The 20,678-nt window shown below is 45.3% G+C and overlaps 1 protein-coding gene across 1 annotated transcript in view; it reads right to left on the bottom strand.

The window, feature by feature from the left end:
* LOC138580112 (natural killer cells antigen CD94-like) overlaps positions 1–20,678 on the bottom strand; it is a 129,702-nt gene that overhangs the window by 69,482 nt on the left and 39,542 nt on the right. The window contains exon 2 of the mRNA XM_069650390.1: positions 2,720–2,815. Within this exon, the coding sequence (XP_069506491.1) occupies positions 2,720–2,815 (96 nt within the window). The remainder of the gene's footprint in view (positions 1–2,719; positions 2,816–20,678) is intronic.

Genomic DNA, 20,678 nt, shown 5'->3' on the forward strand with positions numbered 1-20,678 from the left:
ACCAAACCCACATTGTCCCTACAACCCTCAAGTCTCCCATAGGGAAGCATAGTCCTACAGGCAAACAACCACAAACACCCAGAGAATACTCTTGAACTGATGCCAGTTGCTCCTGGCTCTGCTGGCAACAACAGTTGAGCACAACTTCTTGTCTTTTCCTGCTAACACCCTAACCATCCCACCTATCGCTTCTTTCTACAGATCCACGATAGAGCCTGGAGAGAAATAATAATAACATAACATAACTTCAAGAGACACTTAAAATATCCTACTATTGGAAAAAATAAAGTTCAAAGTATCCCTTCCCCATAACAAGAATATATTTCTTTATTAATCAACAGCATAATTACTCTGGTTGTAACCATAAAATGCGTATAGGATTCTCTGGTTATGGTCGCTGCAACAAAGTTTGAGTAGAATGTGTCCATTCTGCAACTTGCCTCTGGAACTTAGTATCAAGAGTCAAAACCTTGTGGAATTTACAATGTACTGAACAATTAAAACAACAGTAAAATAAATTAAAATGATGTAGAGTTGTGTTAGCTAATTTGGCGGCACATTCATAAATGACAAGAGTGGCCTTCTGGCTTGAAAACAAACACATAAATACATAGAACTTTGCATGATGATGTTAGACTCCCAGCAGTAAACATTCGGCATGGAGGATATCCTACGCTCCACATCCTCAGCACATATCTTCTAGACGAAGGCGTTCCAGATGAACGTTGCTGCGGCCCATGATCGGGGAACAGCAAGAAGACCATTGACTCCCCATACGCTGCACGCCTAGCTTTAGGTAGACGGAGCACTCGACATCAGTTCCTGAGATGCAACCAAATGTACACAACATTAAAGCGCAGATGGCATCTTCCACCCTCTTAAGTCACAGAAGCACAGGTCAGAAAGATGGGCATTGCCCTCCCAGTGTGCTCTGTTGCCGATAGCTGAAGATGGTTCAGTCTCATCTGTGTAATCAACCACCTGTGCAAGTGGTCAGTAACCAGATTACGGTATAGCGGGCCTTCTCACTTCAATCATTTCCAAATATCGGCCTTCTGGTTTGTGATGGATTCAGACCAACTGAACTCCCACCTTCCAGGTATGGCTGTCGCTCTGAGAATGTGCTTTGGTTCGGGAGGAATACTTGTACCTCCTGCAATGAAGAACTAGTCCTTCCACCCTGAAAGCACAAGACACTTGTCAAGTCAACAAGTCCTTTGATTGTATTGTTCTTCTGGTGGCAGTGGCTCACCATATCTCTACACAGGGACTGTCCTTCAGCCAACTATGTTGTTGTCCAAGCCCATTATATTAAGGTTCATGGTATATCCTGTCTATCTTGCTGTGGGCAGACTATTGGGAGTGTTACTGAGTGATGCTGCGGAGTTTTCACCTGAGTGTTCCATCCTTGCATTCCGCATGTGTCACTTACAGAGGTTACCGCTGATCATCATGGGTGGGGGATCTCCGTCTTCTGGCTCTGCACCTGGACACCTGTTCTTCCCTCACACCAATCCTGATCCTGTAATCCTAGCCTGGAAATGACGCCACCTACCTCTACAAGCCGCCTCTGCATCTTACCTGCCTCTAGGCTCCATTATTACGGTTAATCAATAAGCAAATCCACATCAGCCTCATTATGGCAACAGTGAGGCCCCCGTCCTCGGCCCTATATAATTCCTGTGCAATAGATTCGTCCTTGTAGACCTTGGCAACACCTTTAAAAGAAACAGTGTCTATATTTCTATATAAGGAAACATTGTACCTGTAGATTGTTTCAATATGATTTGCACCATGGCATATGGACTAGCCCCAGAAGGGTTATCCCCGTGAGGATCCCCCAGGAAATTAATTGATTTCATCTGCTCCAGAACTTAATTATTCCCCCCTAATCTGCACTTGGGAGATTTCCTTTGCTCCACCACCATAATCTTGGATTTATCATGGTTAAGGGCCAGGACAACAAAAAATCCAGCAAATGTACCCAATAACTAGTCGAGTGCAATCTCTTTTCTTTGCCACTATGACCATCTCCCCAGGCAAAGATTAATAGCAGAGTTACCGCCTCTTAAGCTTGGGCATGCCTGAACTCGAAAAGAGAACTCACTCAGGTTATTGCAGTAAATGTAATGGTAGTAACAGTTACTATTCATCTAATGCATATCACAACCTTATTTGTTTCTTTACACCAATATGCTCACTCTGTACTCTACACCAGCAAACAGTAGAATGCAGCTATACCCCTCGATCAATTCGGCCTAGCTGCACACCTACCTACTCACCTCCATGAACACCTCAACAGTCTTTAGAATGCAGCTAACCCCACAACAAAATCGGCGTAGTTGCACACATAATATAATACATACGCACCACAACCGCCAGAACGCAGACTCGTTGCTGCACACATTCTACTGACCTCACACAGCCACCGCACTATGCCTACCATTAGAATGCAGCTACACACCGCACTGGCTGCGCACATACTGAGTGCACCTAAGCACTTTATACTACCCTACTCTCTCCACTGACCTGGATTGCGGTCCCCGAGGGTGTTCAACCCACATTGCTTTGAGATCGTAACAAATGGTATATAGGGCGCTATACAAATGCACAATAACATAGCATAACTACCTCATGATACATTTTTGTTATGTGACCTTTGCCTGCTGCCCTCGAGTTATAGCCACGCATATTGAGTATGTCATTCAAGTGTACTTACTCAGAACAGACTGGGCGACTACAGTGAGGAACAGAATCAGCACCATGACCCCCAGGCACATAGAAAGAGGACTGCAAGCCACACCCCTGGAGAAATCTGAAAAAAAGGAAAACACCTTGCTGTTCAATAGGGCTGATCACAATAAGGGGCCACCTTCCAGGCACAGAGACTTGACTACTGGAGATGTTCTCTGGTAACAAACACATTCCTAAAATGGACCTCCAATTTAAAATGGTATTCTAATGTATGTATTGGTGATTAATATTAGTCTGATTAAACCAGCGCCTAAGTGCTGGGCTGGGGATCGAACCCATGTTGCACCGCACATTGCCCCTGAACTATCCTCTATCCTACCTATCATCTGCTTGGTGTTGATAAACAGTTATTTCACCCACATCACAGTCCTTACCCAGCTAAGGTGAGTCCGCTGTGAAAGGGGACACCCTGCCACTTTAAATAAATGTAAACTTTTTGTACTAATTTAAAATGCATACACAGTTAATATAATCAAACTTGTACACTATTGTCATAAATTAAAATGATATTTTGAATTACAGACTTCGCAGGGCTACACCAGCGTCCTGGCATACAAGTCAATATAATCGTATTGTTGAATACATTCATGACCATCATTTCACATTTAAAAAAAAAGACATTTTCAATTTAATTATATAATTACATTATTGGCAAGTTAAGACTCAACTGTCTCCAATTCATACAGCTGCTCCAAAAGATTTCTGAATCAATGGAGTCTTGAGTCGTGATTAAAACCAAATCGCATAAAACATGTCTTTCTAATATTATTTAAAACCGGACAATGTATCATCACATGTTTCAATGTTTTCATTGGCCCTCATTACGACCCTGGCGGTAAGTAATCTACATTACCGCCATGGCGTAATCATCGTTTACGCCATGGACCGATGGCGTAAAGAGCGCCATATTCCGACCCATCGCGCACGAGCATTACGCCATGGCGGTAATGTAAACTACGCCATGGCGTAAACAGCCCTTACCGGCATCGAATGCCGCGCTGGGTGACCTACCGCCACCCATCATTGCGCCGACCGTAATCAGCGGGCCCCGTAATCAGCGGGCACCGTAATTAGCGGGCACCGTAATTAGCGGGCACCGTAATTAGTGGTCACTGCAAATAAGCGGAACCGGAAGTAGCGTCATCGCGGCGGAACGGGAAAGAGCACAGCGGCCATCTTTAAAAACACAATCCATTGCCATCCTACCCAACCACACTACATTCGACCCTGAAACACTGTGAATCCCATTACCCACCCATTTCCTCACCCAACCATGCCAACAGTTGTCAAAAAAGCTTGCGACAGGCAGCGGCAGGACCGCTTCAGTCGCGAAGAGTTAACCATGCTTGCAGAAACGCTGCAGGAGAAGGCAGACGTCGTCTTCTCATCAGAGATGATGAGACCAGCCATAGCCCGGAAAAAAAGCAGCATGGGAACTCGTGGCACAATGCATCAGTGCCGTAGGTACCACCCCACGCACCGCCAGACAGTGCCGCAAAAGGTGGGATGACCTCTGGCTCCGAGTAAGGGGCATACTGTCAGCAAACCGCAACCTGGGACTGGCAACTGGCGGTGGAGCAGACTCCCCACTGAAGATGCAGCCATGGGAGGAGACATGTGCCTCATTGATCGGCATAGAGTGCATTGAGGGCGTCGGCGGAATGGAGAGAGGAGCCCCGACATCAGGAGACACAGGTAGGTGCCTCCAATGCAGCTTTGCAAAACACCCTGAATCACACTTACGTGGGAATCACAATGTCGCCCCATATGGCAAATGCAACACATCAGCAGAAGACCCACACCCTGCACACATGCAGCATGTACACTCTAAAGCAGGCACACACATTCCTGCATGCTCAACCCACCCAAAAGTGAGACAACCTGTATGTCACGGCCTACCATCTATCCATCTAAACCATGGCACTCATCACAATGCCTGCTCAATGTCCGCTGAACCATCAATAACACTTTCCCTCCTCTGCTCCACCACAGGCTCACACTCGGACACCGGCATGGACGAGAGTGGCACCACCCCAGCCAAGAAGACCAGGACAGAGGCAAGAGGCCACCAACCATCCACCTCTGCTGGACCCGTGGCCAACCCACAGCAGGCCAAAATTCCTGTTGCCGAACAGCCCAGGGCAGCAATTCCCCCCGAGGAAAGGGACATGATGGCCCCCACGGCAGACCCACAACCACTGCCGCCCACTGAGGGGATCGTGTCTGCGGGGAGCAGTACAGTCGGGGAGACTGCAGCCATCGCAGCCTGTTCTGACAACGATGTGGCGAATGGGGATGATGACATGGAAGGTCCCCCCAACACCCAACTTACCTCCCCATACCTGTCCCCATGTAGCCTGCATGGACAGGACACACAGGGGCAATCCCCTGGAGGTTCATGGCCAGCCACTCCAAGCCCAGTGGGAGTAGGGGAAGAGGGGAGTAGTCCTATTGGGCCTGCAATTGCAACCTCCATTGTGCCTGATTTCAGCCAGGTGCTGGACCAAATATCAGCGAGGCAAGAACATCTGGCGTCAATCCTAACGCAGCATGTTGCTGATTGTGGAGGTGCCAGTTCAGGTATGGAGAGGTGTGCTGACAGCATCAAGGCAGCCATCCAATCAGCAAGCACGAACATATGCACAGAACTAGCCGCAGTGCGGAATATGATTGGTGAACTGATACGGACAATCATGGACACAAGGCGTACCAAGCAGGCTGGTACCTCCTCAGCTGCAAGTTCGGCCCCATCCAGCCCCGTCCGCAGGTCATCCAGGACCCGGAGGAGTACAGGCAGGGGGGCCCCAGGTTCCGGGACAGGGGGCTGCCAATAGTGCCCGTCCAGTGGACCACTAAAACATTACCCACTTCACCACAGGCACTGGCACTCCTTTGCAGGGATTTCTGGGGGGAGGGGAGGGGGAATTGGGTGTGTTGGGGTGTTCAGGGGGGAGGGGGGATTGGGTGTGTTGGGGTGTTCAGGGGGTAGGGGGGATTGGGTGTGTTGGGGTGTTCAGGGGGAGGGGGGATTGGGTGTGTTGGGGTGTTCAGGGGGGAGGGGGGATTGGGTGTGTCATAACTTTTCAGAAGCACAATACACTTTTTCGTTTATCACAAACCAAATGTGTGGACATTGCTCATTGTGTATGTGTGCTTTATTGTTGTACAGTCTACAGTGTGCATATACCAGACACACACAGTGCCCCAAGTGCCGTCCACATGTTACACGCACACGTTGTGTGTGCTAGAAGTATTGGTCAATGAGATTCTGACGCATTTCACGCCCCTCCTGTGCATCGCTGCCTCCTTGAGGTGCTGCCCCATCCCCACCCTCATCATCCTCATCATCAGGTGGTTGCAGTTCTGCGTCAGGGGGCATAGGCACGTTACGTCTGACGCACATATTGTGTAGCATGACACATGCCATGACGATCTTCGCAACCTTCTCATGGCGGTACAGGAGTGCCCCGCCAGACCTGCTGAGGCAGCGGAAACGTGCCTTCAGTAGGCCAAAGGCCTGCTCTATCACCACACGGGTACGTGCATGGGCACGGTTGAAGTCCTCCTCATGCTGGTTCTGTGGGTTCCGAATTGGTGTAAGGAGCCACCTCTTCAGGGGATAGCCTGCATCACCTGTAAATGGGCAACAATGTATGTGTCAGGAATGAGATCGCTTTCTGAACATGACGCGCCACCATGCCTTGCATTCAACTGTTACTTTGCACCAAATTTAGTTGTGCTAATGGATTCACACTATGCAACCGGTATATGTTCATGGCTCTCATGTACTGTTTTGCATGCCAAGACACAATGCAGGGGGGACAATTGCCTTGTGAGTGCCCATCCACTGTGTCCGTTCAGGCCGTTACTTTATGTGACCTGGCACGTGTCCTGTGATGTCAAAGCTCACATGATTGCAACATTGCTGTCTGGCTCATTATGACCCCAGGGAACAATACTGGTGTCAATGGGGGGAGTTTGTGGGTCTTGCTGTCTGTGTAGTGGTGCATTGATGTTCCTGTCCGACATGTGCCTCCTTTGTGCGCCGTTATGGGGGACAGGCCTTTCAGTTGATGGTGTTTGGTGACGTGCATGTAGGTGCGTTCCTTTGGAGTCAATGTGGTCACATTTCGTACAATGCACTTGCAGATGGTTGTGTCATGGTTGGGGTACACTTTCATTCACATGTTAGGGCTGATTAGATCAGGCATCATGTATACAGTTGTCAGATGACGTGAGTGCTGCCTCAGGGTATGATCTGGCTACTGCTAGTCGCAGCCATGTGACGTATGCATCATTCCCCCCCCCCTTTCTGCCAGGTGAAATATGCATTGGTACGTCGATCACCTACACACTTCGCATTTCCATGCTCATGACATTAGACTCACCGAGTAGGCAGGATCTTGGGCCTGCATGTCGCTCCATGTAGCGTGGTATTGTGGAGTTCCGAAGGACCATTGAATCATGGGTTGATCCGGGGAATCGGGCACAATGTGTGAAGATCCTGTTGGAGTCGCAGACCATTTGCACGTTGATTGAGTGAAATAGTTTACGGTTGCGGTATGGTACCTCCATGGCATGTGGGACCACCAATTCAACATGGGTGCAGTCGATGGCACCAATGCAACCAGGTATGCCAGCTAGTGCATGAAAACCCACTTTGGTGTTGGCAATCTCCTGGGCAGACCGTGGCAATGAGATGTGGTCGTCTGTGTGCTTGAGGAGGGCATCAAGCACTTGGATCAGTGTACGTGAGAATAATGGTTGGGATATGCCATGCAAGTGGCCCACTGTGTGCTGGTAGGTGCCTGCGGCCAGGAAGTGGAGCACGGACACGACCTTCAGTAGGGGCGGGATGGCGGTGGGTGTTTCTATCATGCTGACAATGTCGTTGTGTATCATGTGCACAATGTTGGTGATGGTGTCCCAGTCCAGTCGGTACAGGGTGTGGATCTGCTCTGCGGTGAGGTTGAATGGACTGGCTCTGATGCGTGGGATTGGGGGCTGCCTGCGTGGTGCCACTGACTGTGCTGGTGGGGCTTGCTGGCCCTGCCTTGCCCTCCTTCTCCTCCTGCGTCTACTCTGTGCAGCTTGTTGTTGTTGTTGTTGTTGCAGTTGTAGCACTCGCATTGCTATCAGGTCCTCCAGCCCCAACATTGCTAATCCTATTGGTATCATTGTGGAGTGTGACTGGGGCTAGTAGGGGTGGGGTGTGCTCTTTTTGCACTGGGAGAGTCTGTATTGCCTCCACCTGTGCTGATTCTGTGCACCTGTGGCAGCTGGGTACACTGCACATGGCCATTTACGGTTGGTTCGCGATGGCGGAATTAGCGCCATGGCGGTAAGGTACTTTACGGCCTTGGCGATGGCGTTAGGGGCATGTCCGCTTGGTTTGTGATCTGCGTAGCTTTGCGCCATGCCGTTATTTACGGCATGGTGTGTCGCGCACGCGCGACCTTGGTGCTGTTAGCGGCACCGTAAACTACGATGTCGCTAATTGCACTTTCGCAGGTTATAATCAGACCTAGCGGAACACGATGCCGGTATTCATTTACCGGCATCGTTTTCCGCTTACCGCCTGGGTCGTAATGAGGGCCATTGTCTGGGGATTTCTACACCGTCTGCATGTGCTGTCTGTTTCCTTTGTTTATTTTTAATCGGGTGCCAAGTACTTCCAAATTTTCTAATAAATTGAATCTGAATTTTACAAACACGCGTCTTCTAGACCTATCGGAAAATAACTGACTGAACTGTTACAAATGCCGGAATCTGGAAAGGAATTTAAAGTGTTCGGGCGACAGTTTTTTTGTTGCCACTATCACTCAGTTCCTGGTCGATTACACTACCCTCGCCTTGCCTTTAAATTACTTTATTATCACACCCACTAGACTGGCACCCCTACACGGGTGCTAATGGTATTTTTTTTTATTTAAAAAAAGAAATTTACATTTGTTTTGCTGCTCAGCGCCACAGGATGCTGCTGTCAGTAAAGTCTGTTTTCCATGTTGATCATTGTGATATTATCAACCTGAAAATGGACTTTGCCGGGCCGCGCAACAAAGGTACATTTCTTTTTGAACATTTTTTTTTTTAAAAGACCATTAGCAGCCATGTAGGAACTCAGGTACAGCATTACAGTACAGCCTGCCTTCCGAGCCTCCTGATTGGCCAGCACCCTTTCCCAGGGTGCTAATAGTCGATATAAACTTTTGCTTACACAAAGTTCTGATTGGTATTAACAAGAAACCACACAATTTCAAATCCGATCTTCTCGGGCCTTGTTAGTTCTCTTGGATGAGGTCATGGTTGGATCCCTCTATTATTGATTGTTTTCGAGTATACCCAGAGTTTTGCAATCCCGATGCAGTGTGGGCATACCAGAAGAGGTCAGCCGCATATGCCGCCCATGCACCATGCATTGATGCCACTTTTGGAGGCACTGATTTTATTGTACCCGACAACAGATTTTGGTCTGCCTGGTATATATTAAAGAAGGGTGCAAGGGTGCATCCTTGCTTTAATTCCTTGGTAGCTGCCACTCTCTCAGTATCTCCACCTTTGCCATCAATTCAGACTTTTTTAATGAGATTCTTCCATGATTCAGATCTAATCGATGTAATCTGGTTTCCTGTTAGAGCCCTGTTTCTCATTAATTAAGTCCCAGAATTGCTTACAGCCTCCCTAGTTAACATTTTAAATTGATTCAACTTATGTGTGTTTTTGTGGGGCCTAATCCAGTTCTCATATTGTTGTTGTATTAATTTCTTAATCTATTCATCAGGACTAACGACTTTGCTTCCTCCAATTCTGCTCTTAATTTCCCTTTCCTATTGAAAACCTCAGTATCTCTTCTGCATTTGATTTCTCTATGGTACACCATTCCTTTAGAGTTTGGAATTGCAAGAAAGTCTATGGTCCGGTTGTTAATAAAGTCTGCCTGGGCTTTAACATTCTCTCTTACCGGACTGGAGGTAGATCTCTGTCTTTGGCTCGGGCCTCCCTCTGGAACAGCCTCCCTGCCACTCTAAAACTTGAGAAGAACCATCTCTGGTTCCGGAAGCACCTCAAAACCTTCCTCTTTGCTTCTGCCTTCTCCTCTCCTCTCCCCTGTTGATTCTACTCTCCCTCGGCACCATGCACCTGGCCACCCTCTGTCCTCTGGGCCCAGGTACCTGCTCATCTTGCCACCCTCACGCACTGCCTCCGGGCCACCCCCTGCACTGGGGTCTGTATCCGTACCCATACAGCCCTCCCCTTTTCTTCCTGCACTTTCAGACCTACCCGGCCTGCTAGCATAAACCCAGCACTTGCCACTTGCTGGCTGCACTCCCATTGTTTGGTGCCTTTTTATTTATTATTTTATTATTATTATTTTTTTTCCTTCTTGCTCCGCACTCTCCTTTTGTTCCCCTTCTATGCACTTCTCCCCCTTCCCCCTCTACCCTGCACTTGCACGTTCTCAATGTCATTGGGCCTATTAAGATGATTGTTTTTGATCTACCCTGTTCCTCTTCCCTTGCCTTGTCGCACTCTTAAACACTTGTGTATGAGCGCGATAGAAAAAAAATATCAATATCAAAGTAAGATTATATTTATTTATTTTTTATTTATTTATTGAATTTATAGAGCGCTTTACTCCAAAGTGCATTACATTACAACAACTGAATACATTGAATAAATGGAAGCATGAATTCAAAACATAAGACAAACCATCAACACAATAAATCTGGCAAAAGCCTTGACATTTTTATCAGGCCATGTCATTCTTGATCATGATTCGCCTGTGTTGATTGTATTTAGCTTTCATTGCACTTTACAAACATAAAATGCAGGATCACTGCCCGAATTACTATTAAAAAAATGGCCTGCGTCAAAAAAGACTGATCTATAATGGGATGTATTTGCCTTTCCAATCTTGAATACTTCCCAGGAAAGTGTCCCTTGTTTCTACCGTTGAGCATCATCATAACCGAATCAGAGAATAATTCCACCCGTTAGGTGCCCTCTTTATTGACTCTCTTCGGTAGTAATACTGCATCAGGAATTGTGTTTAGAGGATCAGCATGAAGTAGGCATTCACTGTCCCAGAATACTATTCAAAATCTTAGCTAGTGATTCTCTCTCTGTGGGATTGTAGGGGGAGCATATATTGTAATAATAGACCAAATGTGAGCTTGACTTTGATATTGTATTGCAAATGCCAAAATATTTTCCCCTGTTATTTCTTCCATGAACTCTTCGGATTCACTATTTTTTCCCACCCCCAAAAGAAGGCCTCATTTAGGTCTACCTTGAGACGCTTTGGTGGTCAATTTTCAATATTTGGTGTACCCATCAATATATAGGGGATTGGTTAGCCAAGATTCTTGAATTAGAAATATTTCATATGTACACATCGTCTTAGTAGTTTGTTGGCTTTCCAATAGTTGAGTATATGCCTTAGAATTCCACAAGAGAATCTGTCAATTAATCTTACTAACATTAAGTACATTTTTAACTTTCCTTTGCCAGTGTTTTTGGTAACCACTCCCAGTCCATTCCACTAACTGACTTTAGCTTATTTAGTTTATCAGTACAGAGTCTTACTACCCTCTTCTCCACTCCCATTTACTTACAATGGACTACCCAAGAACCCAGAAGATCTGGAGTCATTGTTTTCTCTCACAAGATCAGTTAGACAAACACAATTTCTCTTGCACTGCTGAGAAATCAAAGCCCATAATGTGAAGAATTTCAAATCATCCCACATCATTTTAGGCACGGGTAGTATAGCTCAGTGGCAACGCGCTCGTCTTGGAAGCAAGACAAAACAGAGCAACACAGTTTGAATCCCGGCTCCGCGCTTAGAAACCTCTTCGGTATTAAGCGCGTTATATCCTCCAAGACTACTGGAGTGTTATCCTTCTTACTATTTTCCTTCCTTAACAGCACTTGTTCCTTCGGAGGAGCTTTCCCTTCATTCCCAACAATTAGTCTCCTCATCTCTTCATCCAGCCAATCTTTCCATGGTCTTTGTATATCCTCTTATAAGTGAGAGCTATTCCATGGATTGCATGACAGATTTATTTCCATCTCCTTCATGGGATGAGTCCTCTCAAGTTCGGGTGAAAAGCCGATCCTTGTGCTTTCACTCATATATACTGAGCTGGTTTCATTTTCTCACTGTAGTATAGGCTCTATTTCCTTTTCCTCATTACCTTTTTCAGTAAGTCCCCAAATTGAAATTAAATTCTCATTTTATTTATTTTAATAAGTGCTTTGTCAGAGGTCTTTTTATATAGATTTGCTTTCTTCTTTTCTCTTAATACAAACTTTCCATCTATATCCTCCATTAACATTTATCCCATTTTTTGCTCAATGTGACATTTTTAGTTTACTATTAATTCAAATTTCTTTATTTGCTTTTTATGTTTACAAGATCGTATCCTTTTTTAGCTGAGTATTACATTTTGTTTTTATTGTTTGTGTTATTCTGCCCCATTTTGATTTTCTTTTTTTTATGTTACATATTTCACTTTATCCATAGGTCATTTGACCGTGTTGTCAAGAGGGTCTTCTCTTATTGGATAACATTCATTCTCTTCCGTTGTCAGAAAGTCTGGGATTGCTGTAACCCTTCCTCATTCTTCTATTCTCTACTCTCTTCAGTGCTTTGCTCCAGATCTACTTCTTTACTTAGGGTTTTTGCACTTAGAAGCTGGTTACAACACATATTAATTGATTATAACACTACTCCTTGTTGATTAACTTCTCTAGGTAATTGTTCATATAATTTCAATAATGACTTGAGCACGAGGTGCAATACTTATTAACGTTGAAGTCATGGGACTTATGGGACTTACCTGCTTTACTTCCTCATATTTCACACTATCAAAGTTGGAGGCTGTTGGATGTCTCATTGCGTCCAACACTCCCTCCTCCATAACGGATGGCAGTCACCTCTCACTGTCATCAGACCAGAAATGCCCTGCCCTCTTCCCGTCATTGCCTCCCTTTCCAACATCATTATTCTTGCTCTTGTTTCTGGTTAGGTCTATTTTAATTATGTCCTTCTCCATGATTGAGTGATGTTGTTGCTACCCACTCCCCATCCATATGTTGACAAATTAAAAGTAACACACATCAGTAGTATATGTGGCCACCTTTTTGAAGCAATCACATTTTGACAGGTGGGCACAACCCTTTTGTGACTTTAGTCCCGCCCGCTTTTGATAGGAGTTTTTTATATCAATTTAATATAAAATGATATCAAATGATATCAAATTGATATCAAATTTATATCAGATTTATATGAACTGCTATAAAGTGTTTTTGTAAAGTGAACATAAAGTTTATATTAAAATGATTTTAATATGGGAGTGCACGTGTGCGCTGTTGCTTGGTTGATGGCATAGTGAGTTGTGAGGAGTTAGCGGGCGAGTGTTAGGTAATGGTGACGTGTTGATGATGCAGGAGTGGGTTGGGGCCTTTATGGTATGATGTCATCATTTTATATAAAGCTGGCAGGGATTTGATAAGCCTTTGAATAATTTTATATAAACTTTATGTTATTATATAATGCTGGCTGGGATTTTGATAAGAACCGAAATAATGTTTATTTAAACTTTGAATCATTTTATATAAAGCTGTTTTGTTTATGAAGCAGCCATTGAACCTTTGAAAATATAGGAAAATATTGACAGGCAAAAATGCTGGGACATTGGTTGCTGCCTGGGTTGCAAAACACAGTGTTCACTGCAGATCCTTAGGCAAGCATGAAACCATTTGAAAATATACAGTGTTCACAGCAGAGTGCAAAACAAAATTAAAGGCCATATTTTAGGGGTGTATTTATGTTAAGTGTTTTTTAAAAAAGTACAGTGGGGTAACATTGCTGTTTTTGCTGGCTGGAACACACAGCAGCTGGGCTTTATCTATGAAAATGGTGGCACAGGCCAAAAAACTCACAGATTGCGACACAGGAGGCCCTGGGGTCTGACTCAGCTGTTGGATCTGCCCATGTATTAGAAAATATATGAAATCATCATCAGAATGATGTAACCTTACAAGGAAGCCCTGAAGTGTGTGTAATCTACATATGTCATGTGCTGGAGGTGTCTAACATGCATTTGAATGAGCCCATTCACTGTAAAGTCACTGTAGTCCCGAGGCGCATGTAATCTCCAGATTGCATGTGCTGGGTGTGTCTAAACTGCATTTCAATGAGCCCATTCATTGTAAACTCACTGTGACTAGGGGGTTTTCAGAGGCCTGTAGCAGGCTGCATGTGGAATATGCAGGATTGGGGATGTTCTGAAAACAGGATTGGGGATTGGGGAGCAGACACTAACTGGATGTCTTTAAATCCCAGGCTTTGAAAGCATGTCAAAATAGTGCTGTGCATTTCAGGAGATCTGTGGAGCCTGGTTGGGGATCCCGGTACATTTTTTTAAAGAACAATAAGGTAGGCTGTGTTTTATTTATTCATTTTATGCAGCCTTGTACAGGGATGTAAAAGCATTACTAATACTTTGTAGCTTGTGTTTAAAAGTATGAAAACATGTATACACTTTTTAAATCTAAAGAAGAGTATTTCTAGTTCTAGAAAGTGTTTCAAGGTGCTAACATGTGTTTATATTATCAAGTATTTTTAGCCCCGCTATTTAATATTTAGGATAAACAAAATACATACATATTCTGCTGTCAGGGCTGAATGAAGTTGAGTTTCTGGCTAAACAGCACACTTTTGTTGAAATGCTGGATCACCGACACCATGTGCTTTTTAAACATGCTATGAAAGCCATTTTATTTAAAAGTGCATGTTCGAGAATCTACCACTCAGTAGTTTTGTTTAATGGTACAAACAGAGAATTAAAAACACACTGTGTTTTCTTTGGGGTGAAAAAATGTATGCCCTCTTTAAATCTAAAGAAGAGTATTTATAGTGCTAGAAAGTGTTTCAAGACACTAACATGTGTTTATGATTATGTTTTCAAGTGTTTTAGCGCAGCAATTTAATGTGTAGGATAAACAAAGTAAATGTATTTTCTGCTGTCATCAAGTGCTTTTTAAACATGCTATGAAAGCCTTTTTTATTTAACAAGTGTTCTAGAATCTAGCACTGTGTATTTTTGTTTAATGGTGCAAACAGTGAATTAAAAAAAAATGTGTTTATTCTTTGGGGCAGGCTGGATTAACTGCCAGCCTACATTTTTGTATATAGAAGTTAAAGTACACTTTAACAGTGGCAGGCGAGGGTTAAGTTACATGCAAAATTGTCTCAGGTGAGAGAGGTTCATTTTGTAATCTGTCTTTGTTTTTAGAGAGCCTTTTTACAAAGTTTTTGGCAGTGGGGACATTCTTTGTCCAAATAGAAACTAGGGCTATGTCTTATCTCCACATGCCGAGCTGACACAGCATGCACAATAATGCCAGTTAAAAACGTCTGCAAATATTAATTTGGTTTTAGGAAATTAAACTTTTTAAAATGCCGAGCTCTGACTATGCACACAAGAGACATGAGGCATTGTGAACTGGCACACAGCACATGTCTGAATCGGCCTCTTTGTGAAGAAAATCCCATCTTTTTTTATGATACACCACTGAAAATGAAAATGCTGATTTAAATAGTATTACAAATGAACACATTTTAGCCACTGACAAACCCAATAGATATAGCATTTATAGAGACATAGGGAAGATTGCTTAAAGAAGCCGTGGTTTAATTTTATAACACATTTTTTATTAAAAAGAAATATTTTGGTTGGAGAGGCTGTTAGACATGTAAGCTTTTCAGCATTTAGATAACCGCCCTCAGAAGCTCTAGGCACCCAGGACATTCCCTCTGAGTTTTAAGGCCAGCTTTGCTTACAGCCAGCATTCTAGATTAATGTATTCAACTAGGCACAGTGCCCGGTTGGAGAGCATCATTTATCAAAGGGGGTTCTAAAGGTCTCATTGGTTCTGTGTGCGATAGGTGATCCAACTGTCGCTGATGGTCATTCTGTCCCTGATGGTTGTGCTGTCCCTGATGGTCATGCTGTCCCTGAGGGTTGTGTTGTCCCTGATGGTTGTTCTGTCCCTGATGGTAGTGCTGTCCCTGATGGGATGTGCTGGCCCAGATGGTTGCGCAGGACCTGATGGTTGTCTTGAGAGGATAGCTCAGGGGAAACGTGCTCACCTTCGAAGCAAGACGACATGGAGCAACACAGGTTCAATCCCCGGGTCCGCACTTAGAAACCTCTGGGTTTGGAGTGTAAATTATTATATTTACGGCTTTTGGTTATATTATTTTTCTGACATTTGCGTCTATATTTATCCATACTTATTGGTTTGCCTTTTTTTTCTGTATGTATCCACATTTATTTTTTGTCATATAAAAAGATAATTTGCATCCAGTATTTTTCTGCATTTATTCTAATAAAAAATGCATTTATTAAGGCACACATGCAGCCATATACGAAAGAAATGCTGGCTCAATTTATTTCCATAACAAAACATACTGTTGCTCCACTAACTGCTGCTGCCTTAAGATGTATGCTGCCAGCAATTTATTGCAAATCTGCAATGCGATTGGCCTATGACGCATTATTGACATCATAGAGAATCAGACAGAAAGACCTGTTTTTCTGGGTTTTTTCAATTTTTATAAATAAATACAGACATAAAGCAGATTGATTTCTGTCTGTATTTATGTGTAATAATCTGTAAAAACGGAAAACAGGAAACCTTAATTATAGTGTACCGATTCTATATTTTGTTTGTTTGTAGAAATGGCTTTCAATAATTGGATGTTGCAACAGGCCGCTTCTGGAAAATAAGCCTGTGGTGGTGGCCAACTCCAGGATGTTGGAATGGTGCAGCCTGTTGTTTCTGGATCAACAAATCTTTCATGTTTTAACATCCCAGGAATGAGACTGCCGTTTTTGTTACAGCAGCAAGGGCTGATGGATTTGGGAGCCCAGCCGCCACAGATGTTTTTTGTGAAATCATCAACGGTACTGCTTGGTTCTGGAGTTTTTGAAATGCCCAATGGAATGTCCGGGGGCCTAATAAGTGATAAAAAAGGCTTCAAGGGCAGGCTGTTTTGTGTGGATCAGCAAATTCTGAATGTTTTGAGAGAACAGGGATGGGCTTACCTGTCTTTACTGGATCTCTTGTGGGTGCTGGGATGGGGCCTGTTTTGCATGGATCAAGAGGGGTTAAACACCAGAGGAGCTGCTGCTACCAAGATATCAAGCGCTGAGTTTTGACAGCCGACGCTACAGAATGTGAGGCCTCGAGTATGGGTCATCTTGACAGTTGATCATAAGGGCCCAAGGAATGTCTGGGGGGCCCCTACGATCAAATTTGTTATTTTTTTGATTCATCAATGGGATGTCTGGGGAGGTCTCGACGCCTGGAGTTGTTCTCTTCTGTTTTTGATTCATGCAGAGGGGCCCAAGGAATGTCTGGGGGCCCCAAAATGTAGAGTTGTTCTTTTGATCCATCCAGAGGGGCCTGGGAAATGTCTGGGGGACCCAAAAATGTGGAGTTCTTTTTTTCTTGTTGTTTTTGATTCATCCAAGGGGGCCCGAGGAGTGTCTGGGGGTCCCGACAATCAAAGTTGTTCTTCTGATTTATTAATGGGTCGATGGATTGCCCGAGGCCCCAACAAGCAGAGTTCTTCTATTATTTTTTAAAACAGATGTCATGACACGGATAACAAATGACAACCCAATGTTTTTTACAGGGGTGATGGATGGGTCGCTATATGCTGAATGATTTATTATAACTTCTAAAGCTATGGTGTGTGTGATATACTACTTGAAAACATGTATTGTATACAGTTTTCAAGTAGTATATCATATTTTTATTTACAGCTTCTTGTTAGGTAAAGAATGACAATTCAGATATAGATGCAGTAATATATCAATGTTTGTTTTATTAACTCCTAGAAGGCTAGAAGGCTAACCACCCGCTGTGATTTAACCTCGCTCGAGAAGTGCACACATAGATATCTGTACATGTTTTGTTAATGCACAAGCATTTGTCATTATGGATACCAGGCTACAACACCCCTTTGGGTGTGTGCTGGCTGGCCCTTCTATCTGTGGCAAGAGTTATTTTGTCAAAAAACATTTAGAAAACGCCCTCACTGCAATATCACGTGCTCCCGATAATATTATTTGATTTTACAGTTGCTGGCAACCTCTTTACAACATCTTGCAACACCAGTTTAAACACCTTCGGTTTGTAGAATGTATGCCCGAGAGTCTCAACGACAATTGTTTATTACTGCCGAACATGGTAAATATGATCATCATGGATGATTTGATGACAGGGGGGGGTCAGAATGCCTTTACCCAATATTCCCATCACCGCAATCTGAGCATATGTTATATCTTGCAAAACCTGTTCAACAAGGGCAAGAGCAATAGATCTATAACCCTAAACACTAGTTATATAATGTTATTTAAAAACCCCTGGGATAAACAACAATTAACCGTGATAGCCCGGCAGATGCATCCGACCAAAACACATTTTTTCATGGAGGCATTTGAAGGCGTGACCAGTAGGCCCTATGGATATCTCCTGGTTGATTTAAAAGGAACAAGTTACTTACCTGTAACTGTTGTTCTCCAGCATGGGTCTGGCATGGATTCACATGCTCATGAATATTCCCCGTCGTCAGGCCGGGAATCCTCGGTATAGAAAAAATCAGTATCAGTTTCGTTTCCGATCTGTCTTTCTTAGTAGTAACCAATCACTGGTCTCTGGGTCATACTGCCCCCAGCCAATGACTGCCCTCTCCTTAAGCCCCACATCTGGCATCCATCCTCAAATTTGGTAGCACGTAAAGTGGCAGTATGACCAAGTGAAGAGCCGCAGAGGGGTAGGCGGGAGGGTTCGCATGTGAATCCATGCCAGACCCATGCTGGAGAACAACAGTTAAAGGTAAGTAACTTGTTCCTTCTCCAGCATGGGGTCTGGCATGGATTCACATGCTCATGAATATAGGAATACATAGCAGTATACACATGCACAACCACGGGAGGTGGCAACAGGCTCAACATTAAGCAATACCGAAATACTCAACATTAAGCATCTCTTACCTCTTCACCAGGCTCACCTTAAGCCAACAGGTTGCGCAGCACTGCTTGGCCGACCCTGGACTCCTCCCCGGAGTCCCGATCGACGCAGTAGAATCTCGTGAAGGTGTGTGTCGACCTCCATGTCGCAGCCCTGCAGATGTCGAGCAGGGGCACACCAGAAAGGAACACCGTGGTAGCAGCGATCGTTCTGGTCAAGTGGGCTCTCGGACGGCCGGGCAGCGGTCGGTTTGCCAACCGGTGACAGTGCATGATGCAGCCAGAGAGCCATCTGGAAATGGAAGCCTTCGAGAGAGCCTTCCCTTGACTCACAGGTCTAAAATTTACAAATAGCTGTGATGTCTTCCGAAAACTCTTTGTGCAGTCCACGTAGAACTTCAGCGCTCTAGCTACGTCCAGCGTGTGCAGAGTCCTCTCAGCCGGCGACGAAGGCGACGGGAAGAAAACGGGCAACACCAAGGGTTTGTTGAGGTGGAAGTCCGACAGCACCTTGGGCATGAAGGAGGGGTGCGTCCTCAGCACCACCCTCGTGTCGTGAAAAGTCAAGTATGGTGGCTTGCAAGATAGGGCCTGGATCTCTCCCACTCGTCGTGCGGAGGTGATGGCCACGAGAAAAGCTGTCTTCCACGACAGAAACTTCAAAGGTGCCGAATGCATGGGTTCAAATGGAGCCCCCATGAGCCTGGTCAGCACCATGTTGAGCTCCCACACCGGGGCGGGGGCCTTCACCGGCGGGAATGATTGGAACAATCCTTTCATGAATTCCTTCACCAGCCGATGAGACCACAAGGACGCCCGTCCCGTAGTCCTGGTGTATCGTGAGATGGCGGGCAGATGTATTTTGATGGAAGCGTGAGCTAGAACAGCCTTGGCCAATGACAGTAGGTACGGCAGTACTTGAGGGGCCGTAATCCGCAGAGGGTTAATCTTCTGTGCACGGCACCAGACAGAGAACCTCTTCCATTTATGTCCGTAGCACTTGAGAGTTGAGGACGCCCTGGCTTTTGCAAGAACCTCTCTGCAGTTGGCTGGGATGTCGTACCCTCCAAACTCTAGTGCTGCAGGAGCCAGGCCTGCAAGTTCAGCGACTCTGGGTTGTGATGAAGAATGGCGCCTCCTTCTCTGGAGAGAATATCCGCGTCCGTCAGCAGCTTGACTGGTGTGGACGCTGACAAGTCCAGAAGGTCCAGGAACCAGATCTGTCTCGGCCACACCAGGGCAACGAGGATCATCCTGCACCGGGACCTCTTGAGCTGGTTGATGAGCCGCAGCAGCAACGGCGACGGAGGGAACACATAAAGAAATAGGCCGTCCCAGGGGAACAAGAAAGCATCGCCCATGCTCCTCGGCTGGGGGAACCTGCTGGCAAACCTCCGGCACTTGGAGTTCGTCGCCGTCGTGAAGAGATCGATCTGGGGCTCGCCCCATCGATGGAAGAGTCGATCCACTTGATCCTGGCGTAGTTCCCACTCGTGGCAGGAGCGCAGTTCTCTGCTGAGTGAGTCGGCGATGGTGTTTTTTATTCCTGCCAGATGAAAAGGCACCAGAAACATCCCTTGGGCGACAGCCCAATGCCAAAGATCCTGGGCTTCCTTGGATAGGGAAGGGGATCTGGTTCCGCCCTGCTTCCGGATGTAGAACATCGTGGTGGTGTTGTCGGTGAAGATCCTCACCACCTTGCCCTTGAGGGACGGAAGAAAAGACCTGAGGGCCCAGAACACTGCACGGAGCTCCAAGATGTTGATGTGGAGTGACTTCTCCTCCGGGAGCCAAAGGCCTCTCGCGTGAAGATCTCCGGAGTGCGCTCCCCAACCTTCCAGGGAGGCATCCGTCGTCACCGTCACCTGGTGAGCT

This window comes from Ambystoma mexicanum, chromosome 3p (assembly GCF_040938575.1).
Source record: "Ambystoma mexicanum isolate Mex_15411 chromosome 3p, UKY_AmexF1_1, whole genome shotgun sequence".
Taxonomy (NCBI): domain Eukaryota; kingdom Metazoa; phylum Chordata; class Amphibia; order Caudata; family Ambystomatidae; genus Ambystoma; species Ambystoma mexicanum.